The following is a 22,704-nucleotide window of genomic DNA, read 5'->3' on the forward strand; positions in this document are numbered from 1 at the left end:
ACTTGCTAGTAGTTTGCCGGCTGGAGTGGCCGTGCGGTTCTAGGCGCTACAGTCTGGAACCGAGCGACCGCTACGATCGCAGGTTCGAATCCTGCTTCGGGCATGGATGTATGTGATGTCCTTAGGTTAGTTAGGTTTTATTAGTTCTAAGTTCTAGGCGACTGATGACCTCAGAAGTTAAGTCGCATAGTGCTCAGAGCCATTTTGCTAGTAGCTTCAAGTGACACACAATTCTCTATTTTGTGACTGACAAGATTTGAATGTATAAACAAAATTCTTATTTTTGTAGATCAATCTGAAGGAAGTTCTGAACCCTATTAAGCAAGATGTAAAGAAAGGAAAACTCAGATATGTGGCGAACTGTTTCCCCCACCATGGTTATATATGGAATTATGGTGCACTTCCACAGGTAATTCTTCCATTCATGCCTTAACACACAAAGAAGCTACACACAATAATGAGGTGGTACTGAAACTGGCCATCAACTTTCAGTGACACCATAGTTGCAAATATCAGTAAGTCATATGTAACCTTAGTATGCTGTTTCTGAATTGCTGCTTAAGGCCATTCAGTAATCGTAACAGAGGAACTTATGTCGTAGGTCAGTTGACTGTGAATGATTAAATTGCCGTAACTTTATACATGCTGCCATAATGTATTGTTACTGGTCAAAGCTGATAGTCAGTTTGAAGTCCATTTGCTCTCTTGCATGACTAGTTCTAAATAAAGGGAATCTGCTGGATTATAAAGTAAAACTTTATTTTTCTGCGTGGTACTGAATTACTTTGTTGGGCAACTACTCCTATTCCATCGCTGAGAATCTTCATAGCAACTGAATGTTTGGGGTGGCTTAAGTGCATTTATAGTGTTCACATCTCATTCGTTGCATGCGGCTATTGGCAGTTTTGTTGGTTATGGCCATTCAGGTACTAGTATATGCTAGCCATTTACTCACCCAGTCATATAATCTGTTACCACAAATATTTGACTGTTCTTTCTAAATATTTCAAGCTCTTCAGAGTTGTGATTTAGTGTAGATTATTGCAAGTGATACAAAATACCAGCTAACTTTATTTACTAATCGTGAGAAATTACAAACAGTGTGATTTGCTGCCCACATCGGACTCGTGCCTTCAGTTATTCACATCTCAACCTATGCCAACAGCAGAAAACACTAGCATAAGCTGCAGACTCTGTACATGCACTTACACCTTCTGTGTTATGATTTACATGGTCTCTGCAATACACTAATTTCGTTATATTGCATTTAAATGAAATGTATCTCTATCACCAGAATATGGATACAGCTCAGATGAATGATTTAACTGTGGCATTGTTAAAGATACCAGAACTGACAGAATTTGCTGGAGTTATTCAGAGACCACAGAAACCTGAATTAGCTGGAAAGTGACCTCTCCAGCTCAATAAATAGCTTATGGTCTGAAATTTGCACATCCACTGAGATTCAGTATACTGTGTTTCTGACCAGGGAAACACCCCATTGCCCCCCCCCCTCCCCCAAATTTATTTGTAAAATGACCCGTTGAATAGTCAAAAACTGAACACGCATCAAGCATGAAAACTGGCAGATGTACCGAAACATGATAAAAGAAGCAAAATATAAACAGTGAACTGTCAAAGCTAAAGATCTGCAACATCGACCACATTGCAAGAATAATGGTGTCATTGTTGTATGGTCACGGTGTTGTACTACAGAGTGGAAGTCTGGGTTCAATGTCCCTCGTGCCCAGGTTTTTGTCACTATTTTATGAACCGTCGGTGCAGTCATTGATGGGACTGTTCTGCTACTATTGTCTTGGAAATGTCATACTGTACATTCAGTATAAAATATGTCATGTAGTAAGAATGTTACCATTGCAAGTAAACGTATTGTATAGTGAGAGCAGGCAAGAAGCAGCATACCTGTCCCACAGAAATGAAAACATCAAATAAACAGGTGTAAACTACGTTACAACAAAGGAATTAGTCAAAACCTCCAAAACAGAATGCAAAACTCAAGTGTTACTTGTGTGGAACAAATGGAGGTAAGTACAGCTCGTGGTCCCTTCCTTAAATCTCACTGTTGCAAACAGATGTTGCACCACAGCGTACACACACAAATTTGAATACAGTGAACACACATGTCAATGATGGACAGCTCATAATTTTGAGAAAAGAGTAATAAGGCAGATACGAACAGATTTCCTTCGCAGTCCAACAAAGTGACCACATAACCACAATGCCATGGCTATTCAGATTTCCTCTGTTGCATATTTTGAGCTTGGACCATTCACTGTTTATATTTTGCCTGTTTTTTTTCACATTTCAGCTCACCTAACTGTTTTCATACTTGATGTGTGTTCCATTTTTATGGGCTTCCCACTGGGACATCTTGCCCTAAACCTGAGGTGTTGCGATGGGGAGTTACCCTTGTGAGTACTGAAGTCCACAATTACATTTTTGTAATAATTTGTCACTAAAGGAGTTATTTTCTTGTTCCAACCTTCCAGTCCTTGTTGGGGTTGAGCTGAGTAAAATTTGTATTTGATTTTTGTACTGTGTGCAAAAAACTGTTGCAGTTGAGCAGTAATTGTGATTTTGAGGACAGTATAATAACTTTCTGCTCCGGTACTCAGTTTGATAATTCATAAATATTCACATCATATAGGCTGTTGAAAAAGACTTGTTGACAGCAATGGAGAACGTAATGAGGTGAGGTGCACAAAGGGGAACAGCTTGGACTAGAGGCCGCAGCAGCCATCTGCAATTGCCAGACCTTCACCGCCACAACAGCAGTAACCATTTGCTCTTTGCATCATGCAGCTTGCTGTCCTGTGGCACTGTTGTGCACTGAGGTCTTGTTTCCATTTAAGAGTTCCAGGGTCAGTATTTTATCTGTAACGACTGTTGTGTATTGTGTGATACAGAACAGCATCAAAAGCAATTTCCTCAAATGTTGTTCAGTGGAAAAGTTTGCCTTTGTTATCTTGACCAGGGGATTGACGTACTGGGTTGGTTAACAAAAATGGTTTGGGTGTTACATGCCTACACTATCAACAGTTCTTGGTAACGCTCCTAAAAACTGTTATTCACAAGATGTGCACAGTGGCACAGAAAGGAGGAGATGAATAGTGTCGTAATGTCCAAGTAAGTGATGAATTTAAAAACTTAGCTCCTAGAACTAGGATCCCACCATAAACCATGCTTAACCATGTGCGAAAAAGAAGAGCTGGCAAAACCATATAGGCATATTCATTAGATTGTCACCTTACCACAACCATTTCAACACAACAGAATATGGCTCAAAATAAAAGGTTCTGTTGCTACAATAATAAAAATATTACTGTGCATGCTAACTTCTTGGCTGGTTGAAACTCCACACCAGTCCTGGACTCAAACCTGGGACGGTTGTCTCTTGCAGGCACATACTGAGCTATCCAAGAACAACTCCAAACCCACCCTCACAGCATTATTTGTGCCAGTACCTCATCTTGTACCTTCCAAGCTTCACAGTTCTCCTGCATACCTTGCAATTCTACTACTCTTGGAAAAAAGGTTACTACAGTGACAAGAGGATGATTTTAGAGTCGTGATTGGATAGCTGTCAGTAAAGCATTTGCTTGTGAAAGACAAAAGTCCCAAGTTGGAGTCACAGTCTGGCATACAGCTTTAATCTGCCAGGAAGTTTCGGAGCAATGCATACGTGCCATAGAGTGAAAATTCATTCTGGAAACTCTGCAGGTGAATCTCTCATCAAAAAAACTTACAGCAATAGTCCCCTCTGAAGACTGAGAAAAAGCTAGTCACATGTTGTCCATCAAGGGAAAACTTCACAGAATGGAGCTGTTTTAGGAAATTCAATAGAAGAATGACTACATCATAAACATAGTTTTTACTAATAATAAGAAAGCTATCAGCAACAGTCAAAATGAAGTTATGTCTGTGTCACAAAATAAAGCTCTCTCTTCACAAAATAATTGCTGTAATACTGAGGTGTATGTAGTATTGCTGTTCTTCTTTCTTCCAAACTGGCAAGTTTCTTCTTGATTAGACTTCTTTCCATGTTAGAAATAAATGGGAAGTTGATCTGAAAATGTTTAATTATGAACCCAGTGATCAGTGCCTCGTAATGAAACTTCAGACACAGTTATGTCCTGCAGTAGTTAAATCTGGATTTAGTTTGAGATACCTGTGGTTCAAATCATTTTCCTGACCATCTTGATCTAAGCCCTTTCAATACATCACGCTGAACACACTACCATTTTTAGGTATGCTTCCAGAACGTCATCACTACCTATTGCTCTGTCTCATCTCTAATGACAACAGTATCAAAATATGAAATAATCATTGGTAAATTATAAAAGGAAAACTTATCATATTGAGCATCACCTTGAAAGTTTGTTCACTTCACATATTGTGAGTTGTGGCATGTAATAAGTAATTTTCAGTTGATGTAATACTTTCCTTCAAATAAATATGATCTTATGTAGGAAAATGTTTAATTTGCTAATTTTTGATGTCTTATGAGACAGCAGAATGAGATGATAGTGTTCAGCTTAAAGCTCTGTTTCGTTAGAGGAATCAAACTCCAGTCTGGCTATCATATGTTATATAGGTTATCTAAACCAACTAAGGCGAATACTGCAAAGACCCCTCAGATAGCGATTTTGTAAGTTGTATCCTCCCAGATTTCTTCTGAAAGCTGAGCTATTGCTTAATCTCCAATGACGGTAGTGATGACCCATTACTCATTCCTTACTTGTGAAACAAAGAATTTGACACTGGTTTTACCAGAACTTAAATCTAATTAAGAGGACATTCTTTGCTAAAAGTATTTGTAATGAGTACTTGCACCTGCTGAAGACAAAAATTTAACTGGAACCTAAACAGAATCATGAATTGCAAATGGAAATGAATGAAAGGCAGGGAAATCTTGAGAAATTTATGGATAAATGGTGAAGATGTAATGAGGAAAGATAAGGTGATACATAGTAATAAAGTTTTAAAGAGGACAGAATTGATAATACTGAGAATGCAGATTGTGACTGGAGTAATATAGTACTGGATGAACAAAGAAGAAATACACAAAAATAGCAGTGGGTGGCCATAGCAGTTCATGCTGCAAAGTGTTGACTTGCTAGAATTTGTAAAAATTGTTTTTGGGATTGTTAACCCTCCGACAGTCGCGCATGTATCTGTGAGATACATGGCCTAGTTTTCCTCTAATATTACCGCAATGAACAGTGGTAACGGTTTGCTGGCCCACGACATCCTGTGTCATACCTTTCTTATTGCTTCACAGGAATTTCAGTCTTATCCCGATACTGACAAGGTCATAAATGAGTCAGGTGTGGTAAGGTGTACTGCCTGTATCTCTCAGATACAGCGCGCCTACTCGCGTAACGCTTTGTCGCCGCTAATGACTGCAGGGTACGCAAGTCAGCAGTTGCGTTGTTGTCTTCTAAATGAAGCAACGTTTCGTTGTAGCTACGTGTACTCTCTTTCAAAATAAGTAAACGATATGATCTAGAAAATCCTAAGGATTTGGAAGGAGTACATCGCCTTCTTCTCGACGACGAGGTAGCCATTGAAGATGAAGATGATCTTGCAGAAACTGATCCAGAAACCGAAGATATACTCGAAACACGATCTGTAGACTCAGACACAGATCATGAATTTGATGAAGAAAATAATGAAGCGCAGGAAACTGATGAACATTACTATTTTGGTGAGTAGAAAAGACAATAAATATGCTTTCAGATGTAATAATAATATCTAATAATGGTGTAATGTACTTATTTTTTTATTTTAGGTAAGGATGGAACGAAATGGAGGAAAGTGCCTTGGAAAGCAACACAGACACGGCCTCATAATATACTAACCAAACTGCCTGGGGTAGTTGGAGACGCAAAGAAAATGGTAACTGAAATTGACTGCTGGAGCCTATTCATCAGTAATGATATCCTAGATCTAATTGTGGTCAGCACTAACAGGCGTATAGCTGATCTAAAAGGAAACTTTGCTCGCAAGATGACTGCACGGACACAGACGCAATAGAAATAAAAGCCTTTCTTGGCTTGTTATACCTTGCTGGTGTGTTCCGTGGTGGGCAACAGAATGTTCATGACTTCTGGACAGCAGATGACCTTGGTCTGAATATTTTTAGAACGACCATGTCCGAAAAACGTTTCCTGTTCCTAATAAGATGTGTTCGTTTTGATGATGGAGCCACAAGACAAGAACAGCGCAAGACAGACAACTTAGCAGCCGTGAGGGAAATGTTCACCATGTGTTTGAATAACTGCAAGACACATTACTCCCTCGGTCAGAACGTCACAGTTGATGAGCAGCTACCAGCATTTCGAGGCCGGTGTGGATTTCGTCAGTTCATACCATCCAAACCATCGAAATATGGCATAAAAATTTTCTGCCTATGTGATGCCAAGCTTTATTATACTTACAACATGGAAATATATTGTGGATTACAACCAGAAGGACCCTTTCAGAATAACAACCGTGCCAAAGTAGTTGTTCTGAGACTTGCTGAACCAATATATGGGACGTGTAGAAATATTACAGCAGATAACTGGTTCACTGGTTTGGAGTTAGTAAGAGAACTGCATAAAAGGAGACTGTCGTTTGTAGGCACAATTAGAAAAACAAGAAGGAACTGCCATCGAATTTCGTAGCACCAAAAAGTAGACAGCAATATGATAGCGTATTTGGCTACAGCAAGAATGAAACCCTTGTGTCGTATCTCCCGAAAAAAGGGAAAACTGTAATCCTCCTTTAGAGTATGCATGTATCGTCAAGTGAGGTTTCGGAAGATTTAGAGAAAAAAACCAGCAATTATTCTACATTACAATGACACCAAATCTGGAGATGTAGTAGTTGACAAACTCTGTGCAACCTACATTGTAACTAGGTCAACAAGAAGATGGCCTATGGTGATTTTTTTCCACCTGTTGAACATTGCAGGCATCAACTCAAGAGTAATTTTCTTGTGCAACAAGAATAAATATTCAAATCGGCGCGAGTACCTCAAAACTTTGGCTCTGACTCTACTGCAAGATCATCTCAAAAGAAGAGCTCTTATTATGACTCTACCTGATGATATAAAGTCAATGCTAGTAAAGTACAAACCTAAAGGAAAAGAATAAGAAAATGCTGAACAATCCTTGGAATCAGAAAACAAGAAAAGGAAAAGGTGCCAGTCATGCTACAGGGAGACAAAAAAGACTTGTCTCAGCAAGTATACACGCTGAAAAACGCGGTACACATCTTTGTTTGCAAAAGCACGCAAAAATAATTTGTGAACAATGTCTTTATGTAGAGGGCAATCAGTAATAAGAGACATGCTTTGATTAGTTCAATAATTTATTTGTATCTATAATAAAATCAATTTTTAAAAGAATTTCATGTTCTTCTCCATTACAAAATGCCAAACATTTCTGTTAATTTGAAAGTGTAATGAGCCTGATGTTCACTTCCGTATTTGTAAAATCTGTAACAATAAAGGTAACTGCAATTTAAAACAAAAACAAAAGAAAAAGAACCTGTAAAGAAACAAAAAACCACAAAAATCGTCGCGTGTATCCACGAGATACAGCGCGACTAGTGGCGTTATGAAAGTTGACGCGCCTGCTGGAGGGTTAAGAGTGGTGGCACATCATCTCAAACCCAGAAACTGTCAGCGGAGTTGGACAGTTTTTCCTTAGAATGGTTGTTATTTAGATAGATGAGATGTACATTATATTATTGACCAACCATGAATCATGAGTGATGATAATAGGACACCAGAGTTTGTGGTACTTTATCGTAAGCAGGCATTATTTGCAACTGGAATGATCATATTCTGTGAAAATTTTATAAAAAATGTGCTTTTCAATCATTGTCAAAGTTTAGGGACCTTCTAGGAATGTACAGGAATACCTTGGTTTGTGTGAGGTGGATGCCTATTGTATCCCTTGGAGTTACTGCATGTCGTATTCATCAGACCATGAGGACCGTGAAGGCCTGGTGTATTGAGCATGAATGTCAAACAAGACTGAAGTTTTTGCTTGATTCTGTGCATGCACACCTTGAAAATGACAGGCTGTGCACCTTTCGAAATATCGGCAGTTGTCAGACATCCCCATGTGACAATTTTGTGAGAAGGAAAGTTGCCACTCATCATACAGTGGAGATGCTGAGCCACAGATAGGCACAACAAAAAGACTCACAATTATAGATTTTGGCCATTAAGGCCTTGTTTGTTGTTCACGAGGGCCTTAACGGATGAAAGCTAAAATTGTGAGAGTTGTTTTGTTGTGCCTATCTGCGACTAGATTAGAATGGACAGGGACTGGGATTGCTGTGTTCGGATGAGGGCTGAGTTGGCATCCCTTCGCTCACAGCTGCAAGCGGCGCTGACTTCGGTCGCGCAGCTTGAGGCTGTTGCCAATGGGCACCACTGTGAGGAGCCGAACTTGGGTATTACAGGGATGTCTACCTCGTCCCGTCTGTCCCCAGGTCGGTCTGCTGCTGTGGTTGCCCCGGTTGCTGCCCGCAGTGGGGCTGAGCCCTCGCCTGTGGTTGATTGGGAGATCGTTCAAAGGCGTGGCAGGCAGCAAAAGACGTCCTCGGAGGCTGATCAGAAAGCCTCCCCGGTGTGTCTGACAAACAGGTTTCCTCAGTTCTTAAGTGGCAGCTCATGTGGGAGTTTGCTAATAGTCATCTATCCTACTAATAAAACTGTAAAACCGTTATCTGTCCGAACAAGTTAATCTCCAAAACTACTAGACAAATCTTCATAGGGTTTTTACAGGTTGTTAGTGTAGCTTGGAGTAATGTGCAGGCTTTATTTCATCAGAATAGGACAATGGGAAAAAATATAACTTGAAGTTTCACTGGAAATTCTCTCCTCAGCTTAGTAGCTCGGATGTTTAATCATAAAGGCATAATACACCAGAGGACCAATGGATGGCAATGTTAATTTCTTAACTCAGTGTCAGATGCATTTTCAGAAGTTCATGTCAGTGGCAGAAAAAAGTGCCACAAATCTTAACTTTATAAAAATGAATTTACTTGGCTAGGACACACAGCTTTACTAATTTTTGCTTTGTTGTAAAAACTTGACATTGCCTTGGTTCCTTTGATTCTTTATTTATATTCTTTGCTAGGAAAAAGAATTTATTAAGTTAGCTTTGTGATTTGGTAGCTATTCATTACAGTTTGATTTCGTTTTGTTTATGAATAAAAATGCCTAGAAAATAGTAGTCTTTCTGAATGCACCGGCATAGAAAAAATACTGAAGATGTTGCCCTCTGATGAATCCAGTGAAGATATTGAGGTGAGACTTGCTGTGAATTGAGAAAAGTCAGGCTTCAAGTAACTTTTTGGAAACACTGTCTGAAAGTAAGGCATGACATAAATCTTATCAAGAGTGTCATGCATTATCTCGCTCATCAGATTTCTTCACTCACAGAGCCTTACTTTTCCAACATATCATCATAGAAGTGGAAATTTTGACAGGAAGTGGCCCAGGTATTAGATATTTTATAGTACAAGTCCTGTTTCTTTCTAACAATTCATTATTTCACTTTAAACATGTACAATACCTGGTAAACTTAAATTCATGAGGATAAATAAAGCACCAGGCTGCATGTTGTGGATGTGAACCTTAGTGTCAGTTACTTTTTGCACAGCCAGCTTTAAATAGCTCTCCCCCATGTTTGTGAAGCAAACTAGCTCTTCGTTCATGTCCTCAATTGTACTGCATGAAATGTTGTATACAAAGAAGCTTTGAGTCAAAAATAAAATCCATGCTTACCAAGTCTCGACCACAACTCTAAATACCTGTGTAATGCCGGGTTTCTCAGTTAGCAATTAAATGAAATGTAAAAGTAGCCTTCTAAATCAGTTGATAACACACACACACACACACACACAGAAAAATTATGTGAATGCTTCTGTCATGAATAGCAATTTTTTTCACTAATGACATACTACAATAATAATAATCTATACTGCTACACTGACATGTGGAACATTGTGTTATTACACCTTCTGATTTTTGTTTTCAGACATGGGAAAATCCAGAAGTCCTAGATGAATCTACTGGCTGTAAAGGAGATAATGACCCAATAGATGTTCTAGAAATAGGTTATAGGGTGAGTAACTGCTGTGTAGTGCTTAGATACATTGCAGACAATTTTTAATATTTCAGTAACTATATTTCCTGTGTTCAGCATCACTATTAATTTTCAAATCAGAGATTAAACTTAAATATAGGTTGTCCCATTAGAATACTGTTTCAGCTCTTCATATTCACATGAAATGTAATTTATGCATCACATTTTTTCATGTTTAGCATTAAATTTTTGTAGATAAGACTGTGGCTCGTCATAGCCTCAGTGCTAAAGAGACTCAAGTTCGGGACAGCAGAACCATAATGAACATTCACAACTCCGTGCATGCTTCAGCATTCATGATGAAAAGTGGTGTGGTATATTGTAATGCGAAGTAAATGTTCAAACATAAAGAAGCAAATCAGCAATAGATGTTTCATTTATGTTGAACTTGCACTGCTAAGCTTGTAGAGTGCTGTGAAAAAGTACAGATTTGCGATAATTTGACTGTTAACCCACTACCAGTGTGTTTTTTTTATTTAACTTTTGGATTTTAAAGCCTACCCTTGTTAAAATAAAACATCAACTTTTCTTGCAACATAAAATTGCAGTGTGAGCACAAGCAGCTTTGCCACAAGACAGAAGGCTTTCTGAAACGTTATATTCACACTGACCTAATGCCACTTGAAATTCATAGAGATTCTATTGCACTGACATGACGTGAAACCTTTTGTAGACACTCATATTTGTTTTGATATCTTAAGACGGAGACTAGCTTCATTCAGCCTATGAAGTATGTCATGATAAAATCTTTTCTATAATAACTATGTTCCTTATGTTATTCATTAATACAGGATTAAATTAAATGCTGTTCTGTGTGAGCAGTTTTGCATATAGTGCACAGATTAAAAGCACAACGGTGGCTGAAACTGCCATAATGCTTTCGATCATTGAGAATAATTTTGTCAGTTGTATTCCATACATAGTGCCATACACCATTTTATTATTATAAAGACATTGATTTCTACTCACCCTCGCCATGAAGAGATCACTCACACACTCAGACCTATACATTTAACAGTTTGTATATGCCGCAGGACATACAGGAAATCTGGGAAAAACCGAAGAATTTTTTTCATCTAGAAGGAAACTAGGAAAAACCTCAAATTTTTAGAATTCCAGGTAGGTTTCAGTGGTTTAGCCTTCAGTTACATTTTTGGCATTTTGAAGGGTAAGAACTGTTAAACAGCAAAATGTGTTAAAAGCGTTAAGACTGCTACTGGAATACTTAATAACAATAAATTGCTACCGATGAGCGTGATGTCAAGTTGTTCTGAGCTGTTGCTCATGCGCATGTGCAGTTAAGTTGCATATGGGTGTACCTTCTCCTGCTTCCAGCTATTTGAAGTGTGGCTATTAGCTGTATCAGCAGTAGCAACAAGAAGCCAGATGCTATCCGGGAAAAATTTTCGTGGTGTGCTCGAGCTGCCAGAATGCCACATGCACATAGCAGTCTGGGTTGTGGAGGGGAAGGGATTAGTCTCCACGTAAGCCATGTTTACGTTTAGTGATTTTGCTATTACACTTCTCACATCAAATGAAAGCAAAACAGATTTCTGAGGTTGGAAGCTATCAAGTGAATAAAAATACATTCACGTAATTACAGAAGGCTAACATGTTATTAGTTTATTTTCTGATTTTTATTTTGTTTCCGCATTTTTGACAATCTCCTTGCAGTACAATGGAGTTATTTTTGTCAGTTTGTAAATAAATGTGGCTTTTACTAATCTTCCCCAAGAGACAGTAAATTCATTAGGAACGAAGTGTTTTATTCCTCACTATTTGCTAGTTTAAACTGTTCACTGAATTTCAAGTGAACATTTTTGTCTTCTGGCACGTATGGCATTATACTATAATAAAGAACCAAACATGAGCAATACAGTACTGGTACTCCAAAAAAATTACATCTTGAAAACGCATTGAAATCTTATCAGGATGGGACCTATTTCATTGCGAATCTGGACATATGAATGTGCACTTTGACGAATTATGCATTTTAGTATGGTGTAAGAAATTCTGATGCTCTTGGAATATCCTATTTGTTTTATGACATCAGGTAAGATCTCTTAATACTACATATGTACGAACATATGGGTTTCCTACGTCATTGTAGCTGCCCACTTGCAGTAACGTCTGTCAGAGCACTACTTACCACGGTAATCAAATGATATGATTTAGGTATGATTTGTAGCTTTCGCTGCTCATTCTTTGTAAGTTGAATAATACAGTGTTATTAACTTATAAAATTTTTTTACTACAAAATTTGTAAAATTTGTACATTACTTTTCCCTTCAATTATTAGACAGACATGATGGTCCAATAGTTATTAGAAATTATTTGCTGTTGCTTGTTCATGATAAACATTAAACTTCTGAGTGTTTAAAGTTTGGGATGGGTTTAGGATGTGTGAATTCCTTTTATTGGCCATATAAAGGTTGAAGCCTACTCTCTCCATGAAGGGACTTTCAACTGGTAGATCTTGTGGGGGTGATAAGCATTTCTGACTTGAGGAGAGGTCTAATCTGTAAAGTGCACTAAATCCTTGGTCCTACTTTTTTGTCATTGTGTTGTCTTTCAGATTGCCAGGGGTTAGAAACCATAAATGATGATCATCTCCTCTTTCCCTGTCTTCCCATGTTTCTCTCATCTCCCCTGTCTTCTCTCATCACACATTCCGTCACTCCAACGATCCATTTGTCTCTGTCTTCTTCTAGTCTCTGGCTTGTTATTGTCATTTCATGGGCCTGTCTTGGTACCCCAAAAACTTGCATTCTTCTAACATGCCCATATCATTTTAATCCTGTTTTTTTTTCCTATGCTATATTGCCTGGGCTTCTCTCACTATTTCTCTGCTGCTTTCTTTACTAGATACATTCTATTCTACTTCTATGAAATTTTATCTTGCAAGACTGTATCCTGTTCACCTGTCATCTTCATTGCCCATGTTTTGGAAACTTGAGAGAAGGTTGGAGAATAAAACAGTTGACATAACATTTGCTTAAGTTTTGGCAATACCTCCTTGCTCCATATCAGGCTTCCTGCAATCTGCAAGAAACCATGGGCTTACCTCCTTGTCCTACCATTCTGCTGTCTTCTATTATCCTCCCCAAGTACTTGAAACCTTTCGCCTTCTTTATTACTTAAAAAACTACCACCACCACCATTGCTTTCATATTTTCATTTCCTATTTGCACTGTCACCCTTGTCATAATCTCATCCATTATGGTGATGGAAAGTAGAAGGAATTGTACACTCCCTTGGTTCAGACCATTTTTCTGTTTAAACAAGCCTGTCTTCTGACCTACTTCTACACAACTCATATTTTCTTCATTATTTAGAGTCAGCATTCAAATTCCTCTTTCCTAAAGGGTCCCAGATGTTGATTTTCACACTATCACATACCTTCTCAGTGTCAAAGAGCACTACTATTAAATCTTTATCAAATTCTTTGTATGTTGGTGCCACCTCACAGTAGTAATTAGATCAATATTTGACAAGGTCTAAACCGGGGATGGCCAAGAATTCTGCACACATGCAATGCTTTCGCTTATGTGCAGATTTTCACCCTCTGCACATCCCTCCCTCCCTCCCTCCCTCCCTCCCTCCCTTGTCACGCTGAGTGGGAACAGGGAAATAGCAAAAGCACTGCATTTAAGTGGCAGTGCAGTCGTGCAAGGAACACTAAATGCCACGCATGTGAAACTTCCTGGCAGATTGAAACTGTGCCAGACTGAGACTTGAACTCAGGACCTTTGTGTTTTACAAGCAAGTGCTCTACCGACTGAGCTACCCAAGCATGACTCACGACCTGTCCTCACAGCTTTACTTCCGTCAGTACCTCGCCTCCTACCTCCCAAACTTCACAGCTCTCCTGCGAAACTTGCAGAACTATCACTCCTGGAAAAAATATTGTGGAGACATGGCTTAGTCACAAGCTGGGGATTTTTTATTCTGGGGCCATGCATTTGGCTTTGTTTCCTGTTTCTTAACAGTGTAAATCAGTCTGAAAAAAATTTCAGTATTATTCAAAAACATTTAGTGCACTGAAGACGTAATAAAATTCACATATGGTACACAAGGTTAGCATTCGGGTAAGTGCAGACAATTCCACATATTTTTGTCGTTTGAGTTGCCACATACTTGTGATAGTTAGTTCCATAACCAAAAGTCTTTCACGCAGATACATAGATTAATACATTGCAACAAGTTTGTAACCTTATTTTGGAGACCAGGAAGCTCTTCCCTGTTTTTATCATAAGAATTTGTATTTTAAACAGGAACTGTGTTGCAGATCAATCAGTTCCATCTGCATGTGCACTGATAAGCCAAAACATTATGACCACTGCCCATTGCAAAGTTAGGTGCTGCCTGGTGGCATTACGGGCACATTAGGTAACAAAAGTAAGAGAAGGCATAGGTGGGTGATAACCTTAGTGAAAATATGGGCTCAAATGGGGAAATCCATTGAAATAAGTGACTTTGAAAATGGGCAGTTTATTATGCAGAGCCTGTGAACAAATAGCTCAAAAATGGCAAAGCTGGTCAAATGTTTGCATACTGCTATCCAGCATCTATGAAAAGAGGTAGGACAGTGAAAGAACTCCTAGGCACTAAATGGTTGGACGTCCACAACTCTTCGCAAAATGTGGGATATGAGACTTGTCTGCTCTGTAAAGTGAGGTAGATGGTGACATCTTGTCTTAAAGAGAACAATGCTGGTGCATGCACAAGTGTTTCGGAGCATACTGTTCATTGTATAGTGTTGAGCGTGAAGCTCCGCAGATAACACCTACATGTTCAAATGTTGACCCAAAGACATAATAATTTAAGATAGCAGTGTGCACACAACCATTGGGATTCAACTGTCAATAAATAGAAACTTGTCAGCTCTGAGTTCTTCTACACTAGTTTGATAGTCATCTCAACAAATGCCATTGACCAACGACCTTGCTGTTTGGTCATGTCCCCTGAATCAACCAACAAATGCCATCATCGAGGTGAACAGCAGCTCGAAATGTGCAGCACTCCATGGACGCAGGCTGACGGGGGCAGTATTATGCTGTGGGAGACTTTCTCCTGCAGTTGCAAGGGACTGTGGTATTAATCGAAGACACACTGACATCTGCGAACCACCTGCATCCCTTTGTGCTTGATGTTTTCCCCAATGGCAATGTCGTCTTTCAGCAGTATAATTGTCCATATCTTGGAGCCATGCTTCATTGGTTTGACGAGAATTATAGTGAGATCATGTTGATGTCTCAGTGACCAAATGTGCCTGATGTGAATCATATGGAACCCATCCTGGTTGCTTTCGGATGCCATCACAACATATGCAAATCAGCAGTCTGTTATTTGCACAAATTAGATGACCTGTGCGTAGATTTCAGTGCTGCTTACCTCCACAAGCCCACCAACAAACTGACAGATCCCTGATACATAGAATCAGTGATATTTCATTCCAAAGATGGACACATAAGCTATTAAGCAGGTGTTCTAAAGATTTTGGCTTAACATGTATACAGGGGTGCTTTCAGCAGAAACGGCAAACCTGTCTCGAAAACGGCTCAGAAACAGTTGTAAAACTGGCAGTATCCGCGGTGTTTAGAAAACTATTCCTATTATTCTTTGAGTGCAGCAGTGAATTATTCAAAGTTCATATTTCCCATAATGCCAGCGAGCTCAAGGAAATTGATGTTTTTGTGTCAGAAGTTGCTACTTCCCTAATTTGTCTTGCTTTTTAAATACATTCTCACAAAATCAAAAATAAGATGTTTCTCACCTTGCAGTGCCCTACTCTGATTAGTGTGCAGTAGAGTCCACTTGAAGTGAGGTCTGCAATCCATTTTTAACAATCTGCTTGCTATTTCTGCTATCCTTCAGAAACTCAACAGTAGTGGATATTAACTCAAAAAATCATTACAGGCACACCTCTTGGCTTAACCAGCATTCTCTGCCGTAATTTACTATTCATAACACCAGTTTCGTAAAGTACTATGTGCCTGCTAATTCAGCATGAAGTGCTTCTTGGTGTACAGAACAATCTAGCCTGTGTAAATCGTTCATCAGTAATTTTTTTCTGTTTTATAGTCAGTCTTCAAATTCTTTCTGCTTGGTATTGCAATGTCATTCCATAGCAAATTTGCAGTACCCACTGATTGTGGCTGCATCCTTCCCTTCTGTGATTCTCGTTCATTTTTAAAGGATTGGATTTCCAGCATGCAAGTAGCAACTTTGGCTGTTTCTATATTGAACTGCTCAGGTTTCACTTTATGCCAGGTGCTGAACTTGTATGTTCACATACAGTATGTACATTAATAGTACTTCCAGCTCAATTCCTTGTATGTATTGGTGAAGTGAAGAGTGCTATGCAGAATGAATCACATGAAACTTTGTGATGTCCAATTTGACTGTACTTAGAGGACAGTACTCCATTCCCATTACGCCGCAGTTTGCAGGTCAGTTGAAGAGGCAGTCATTTTCTAGTGCACCAAAGAATTGTTTCCAGTAAATACTTACTGGCCAAATTGCAAATATTGGCAAGTGTTTCAGAGAGTTCCATTTAATATAGATCGACACAAAAGTATAGAATTAGAGAACCTGTAGAATAACACGCTAATGCCTATTTCTGCCATAATATAACAATGTTACATACATTCAAAATTCATTGATCTAATACAATGGAATGAACACTGTTCAGTGTGGAGTAACTGAATGATACAGTTCCATAAGCAAGAGCTGAAACATCTGCTTTGTGCATGCATGTGAGAACTTGAACAAGGATCTAAAAGTTGGGCTGCTGTGTCAGTTGTTTGTGCTGATCTACTGCTCAGTGTATCTTGTAAACATTTTTAGTGTGTGTGGATGTGCCAGATTACCTAAACAGCTTAGTGTAGAAGGTGCTAGTCATGCTAGTAACAGAGGTTTCAATTTTAATTTTTCTTTATTTTAAATTATGTATCTTACAGACTTAGTAATGGATACTCAGTGTGAAATGTTCAGATTGTAACTCTGTTAAATTTAAACATGTTCTGTGAAGATGAAGTCTGCAGTAACTATACTTGTGAGCACCCATATTTGTTGCTATGAAAGAGTGTAGATACCATTATGTGAGAATGTAGCACCAACTTCAATAACTTTTGAGGAGTTCTTCATATCTACATGCATTTGTTACACTGAAGTAATGTTTTGAATAGCCAGTTTCCATTTTCCTTCAGTTTGCAATTCCTTTCACTTGCAGGTGGCAAAGAGAGGAGAAGTGCTGCAAGTGAAAGTTCTGGGTGCCATCGCACTTATCGATGAAGGTTAGTAAAAACATTAAAGTTTCTTGAATTCCTGTGCTTGTGACTACTTTGCCTTACTTACTGGACACTATTAACTCCAAATAACACCCTCTGTACAGAACGCGTCTTTTCACTCTGCAATGAAGTGCCTCCCCCCATGAACCATGGACCTTGCCGTTGGTGGGGAGGCTTGCGTGCCTCAGCGATACAGATGGCCATACAGTAGGTGCAACCACAACGGAGGGGTATCTGTTGAGAGGCCAGACAAACATGTGGTTCCTGAAGAGGGGCAGCAGCCTTTTCAGTAGTTGCAGGGGCAACAGTCTGGATGATTGACTGATCTGGCCTTGTAACATTAACCAAAACGGCCTTGCTGTGCTGGTACTGCGAACGGCTGAAAGCAAGGGGAAACTACAGCCGTATTTTTTCCCGAGGACATGCAGCTTTACTGTATGATTAAATGATGATGGCGTCCTCTTGGGTAAAATATTCCGGAGGTAAAATAGTCCCCCATTCGGATCTCCGGGCGGGGACTACTCAGGAGGACGTCGTTATCAGGAGAAAGAAAACTGGCGTTCTACGGATCGGAGCGTGGAATGTCAGATCCCTGAATCGGGCAGGTAGGTTAGAAAATTTAAAAAGGGAAATGGGTAGGTTAAAGTTAGATATAGTGGGAATTAGTGAAGTTCGGTGGCAGGAGGAACAAGGCTTTTGGTCTGGTGATTACAGGGTTATAAATACAAAATCAAATAGGGGTAATGCAGGAATAGGTTTATTAATAAATAAAAAAATAGGAGTGCGGGTTAGCTACTACAAACAGCATAGTGAACGCGTTATTGTGGCCAAGATAGACACAAAGCCCATGCCTACTACAGTAGTAAAAGTTTATATGCCAACTAGCTCTGCAGATGATGAAGAAATTGATGAAATGTATGACGAGATAAAAGAAATTATTCAGGTAGTGAAGGGAGACAAAAATTTAATAGTCATGGGTGACTGGAATTCGTCAGTAGGAAAAGGGAGAGAAGGAAACATAGTAGGTGAATATGGATTGGGGGGAAGAAATGAAAGAGGAAGCCGCCTTGTAGAATTTTGCACAGAGCATAACTTAATCATAGCTAACACTTGGTTCAAGATTCATAAAAGAAGGTTGTATACCTGGAAGAATCCTGGAGATACTAAAAGGTATCGGATTATATAATGGTAAGACAGAGATTTAGGAACCAGGTTTTAAATTGTAAGACATTTCCAGGGGCAGATGTGGATTCTGACCACAATCTATTGGTTATGAACTGCAGATTGAAACTGAAGAAACTGCAAAAAGGTGGGAATTTAAGGAGATGGGACCTGGATAAACTGAAAGAACCAGAGGTTGTAGAGTGTTTCAGGGAGAGCATAAGGGAACAATTGACAGGAATGGGGGAAAGAAATACAGTAGAAGAATGGGTAGCTCTAAGGGATGAAGTAGTGAAGGCAGCAGAGGATCAAGTAGGTAAAAAGACGAGGGCTAATAGAAATCCTTGGGTAACAGAATAAATATTGAATTTAATTGATGAAAGGAGAAAATATAAAAATGCAGTAAATGAAGCAGGCAAAAAGGAATACAAACGTCTCAAAAATGAGATCGACAGGAAGCACAAAATGGCTAAGCAGGGATGGCTAGAGGACAAATGTAAGGATGTAGAGGCTTGTCTCACTAGGGGTAAGATAGATACTGCCTACAGGAAAATTAAAGAGACCTTTGGAGAGAAGAGAACCACTTGTATGAATATCAAGAGCTCAGATGGCAACCCAGTTCTAAGCAAAGAAGGGAAGGCAGAAAGGTGGAAGGAGTATATAGAGGGTTTATACAAGGGCAATGTACTTGAGGACAATATTATGGAAATGGAAGAGGATGTAGATGAAGACGAAATGGGAGATAAGATACTGCGTGAAGAGTTTGACAGAGCACTGAAAGACCTGAGTCGAAACAAGGCCCCGGGAGTAGACAACATTCCATTAGAACTACTGATGGCCTTTGGAGAGCCAGTCATGACAAAACTCTACCATCTGGTGAGCAAGATGTATGATACAGGCGAAATACCCTCAGACTTCAAGAAGAATATAATTCCAATCCCAAAGAAAGCAGGTGTTGACAGATGTGAAAATTACCGAACTATCAGTTTAATAAGTCACAGCTGCAAAATACTAACGTGAATTCTTTACAGACGAATGGAAAAACTGGTAGAAGCGGACCTCGGGGAAGATCAGTTTGGATTCCGTAGAAATGTTGGACTTATCTTAGAAGAAAGATTAAGAAATGGCAAACCTACGTTTCTAGTATTTGTAGACTTAGAGAAAGCTTTTGACAATGTTAACTGGAATACTCTTTCAAATTCTGAAGGTGGCAGGGGTAAAATACAGGGAGCGAAAGGCTATTTACAATTTGTACAGAAACCAGATGGCAGTTATAAGAGTCGAGGGACATGAAAGGGAAGCAGCGGTTGGGAAGGGAGTAAGACAGGGTTGTAGCCTCTCCCCGATGTTATTCAATCTGTATATTGAGCAAGCAGTAAAGGAAACAAAAGAAAAATTCGGAGTAGGTATTAAAATTCATGGAGAAGAAGTAAAAACTTTGAGGTTCGCCGATGACATTGTAATTCTGTCAGAGACAGCAAAGGACTTGGAAGAGCTGTTGAACGGAATGGACAGTGTCTTGAAAGGAGGATATAAGATGAACATCAACAAAAGCAAAATGAGGATAATGGAATGTAGTCAAATTAAATCGGGTGATGCTGAGGGAATTAAATTAGGAAATGAGACACTTAAAGTAGTAAAGGAGTTTTGCTATTTAGGGAGTAAAATAACTGATGATGGTCGAAGTAGAGAGGATATAAAATGTAGACTGGCAATGGCAAGGAAAGTGTTTCTGAAGAAGAGAAAAATTAACATGGAGTATAGACTTAAGTGTTAGGAACTCGTTTCTGAAAGTATTTGTATGGAGTGTAGCCATGTATGGAAGTGAAACATGGACAATAACTAGTTTGGACAAGAAGAGAATAGAAGCTTTCGAAATGTGCTACAGAAGAATGCTGAAGATAAGGTGGGTAGATCACGTAACTAATGAGGAGGTATTGAATAGGATTGGGGAGAAGAGAAGTTTGTGGCACAACTTGACTAGAAGAAGGGATCAGTTGGTAGGACATGTTTTGAGGCATCAAGGAATCACAAATTTAGCATTGGATGGCAGCGTGGAGGGTAAAAATCGTAGAGGGAGACCAAGAGATGAATACACTAAGCAGATTCAGAAGGATGTAGGTTGCAGCAAGTACTGGGAGATGAAGAAGCTTGCACAGGATAGAGTAGCATGGAGAGCTGCATCAAACCAGTCTCAGGACTGAAGACCACAACAGCAACAACAACAACAACAACAACAACATGAAGTGCCTACTATAATGGAACTTCGTGGACAATTACACTCCTCGCCCTTGGATTTTGTGGGCAGTATAAAGTAAGGGACGTATTGATATATTGATGATGGGTGGGGTTGGATTATGATACTTCCTGCTCAGTGAAGTTATTAAAGGCAATGTACAATATGACTACGTCATAGTGGCGTGCTTGTCTGAAGGTGGCTCAGTGCTACGGTTACACTGGAGGGGATGCTGGGGAGGGGGGGGGGGGTGCAGCAATGTCGCTCTCTGCATACTGACAAACAGTATATAGATTCTGATTATCTGGATCTCAGTTGACATTTTGTTGACATCTCAGTTGACATTTTGAAAAGAAAACTAAAGAAAATCAAAGGCTCTTCATTTAAAAGTAGACCGAATAAATATTTTAGAGAATAAATTATCACATGTGTAAATCACGTTTTATTGTGCATGTGGGGTGACTGAGATGTGTTGATCAATTATTAGAATATATGTGATAAAATTAGCTCACGTTGAGGCCCTGTCTGTCACTAAAGTAACTGCTGTCAGGATAGAGTGAATGAATAAGAGAAATGAAAGTGATCATTTGAAATAAAACTGTACAAACTAGACCGTTAAGTGTAAACAACTTGGCCGAAAAGAAATTGCAAAGAACTAATTTTGGCGAAAAACACCTTCACAAATACATTCACATAAACAGCAAATGTGAAGTTATGTAGTAACCGATTATTGTGTAATAACTCTGAAAAATGTCTGGCTCAGAGTATAGACATTTTGTGTTGCTGTGGGCAGTGTGCTTATTTATTTATTCGGAAATAATGCAATTTTATGATCCGTGCATGTGCTTCATATAAATGAACCTTTGTAACAAGTTGGGTCTGATTATTATTCTACTTCAGTTTATGGAATGGAAAATAACCTATTTTTGTAAAATAGGCTTTAAAGTGCATTCATATGACACTATTGAAAATTAATTTGCCTCTACATGAACAGAAGAAATTTTGTGACCACTATTCCATAAGCCCTATGTGGGATGGATTGGCTGTCTGTTTCACTCTTTCACAGAAATTACACGTAGATCATGGTTCAGGATTTTTCTTGTAAGACTTGATTCTCCCTCACATTCTGTAATGCATACAAAACAATAAAGCTATAAACACACACGCACAACAGTGAAAAGAACCACTTAATGTTCAAAGCACACTTAATTACTAATAGAACAGGCAGAAGTGGTGTAATGACACTCCTGGTTGTGGTGTCATATGGTGTACTGTCTCCAGTTATTGCACATTCTTCGATCGCTTGCCTCCCTAACTGCACAGGAGTGGGTTTTCATGAAAACTGCCAACTTGATCTAATCTCTGATCAGTTACCAGACCAGTATGAAAGTGCAGTTCCATGGGAACACTAATGCTTTTTACTAGTTGCAGATTAGCCACATCTGTGCCAAAAATCAGTAACTTCATCATTATGAGAGTGGTTGCAACTCTAGACAATCACTGACTTAGTCCAGTTAGTGTACCATAATCTAAGAAAAATACATAATTAAATTATAAGAAATGAGTAATAGAGGTGTTATTTAATTGTATTAAACAGAGTATACATCTATATTTAAATGTGTTGAAATTGCAGTACCTGTTTTTACAGTCCTAAAACACCATCATTTAGTTTCCAATTGCAGCCCTGATTAAACTGGCTTCCTACAGAATAGTTTTTTAACACAGAAGTGTTCTCTATTGTTAAAAGTTCTGTGAGTCAGTTAAGACAGTGCCTTGTCCCTCCTATCTAAGAGGCAATGGCTTATGAATTGTTCATCAAATCCTGTGTGGAAGTTTGGTTGCT

General features: G+C 39.0%; 1 protein-coding gene across 3 annotated transcripts in view; it reads left to right on the forward strand.

The window, feature by feature from the left end:
- The window catches only part of LOC126243332 (inorganic pyrophosphatase), a 139,417-nt gene that overhangs the window by 73,228 nt on the left and 43,485 nt on the right, over nt 1-22,704 (forward strand). For all 3 annotated transcript variants that reach the window (XM_049948156.1, XM_049948157.1, XM_049948155.1), the window contains 3 exons: nt 290-409; nt 10,065-10,151; nt 17,407-17,470. In XM_049948156.1, coding sequence (XP_049804113.1) covers nt 290-409; nt 10,065-10,151; nt 17,407-17,470 — 271 coding nt within the window. The remainder of the gene's footprint in view (nt 1-289; nt 410-10,064; nt 10,152-17,406; nt 17,471-22,704) is intronic.

Source organism: Schistocerca nitens, chromosome 1, assembly GCF_023898315.1.
Source record: "Schistocerca nitens isolate TAMUIC-IGC-003100 chromosome 1, iqSchNite1.1, whole genome shotgun sequence".
Classification (NCBI taxonomy): Eukaryota; Metazoa; Arthropoda; class Insecta; order Orthoptera; family Acrididae; genus Schistocerca; species Schistocerca nitens.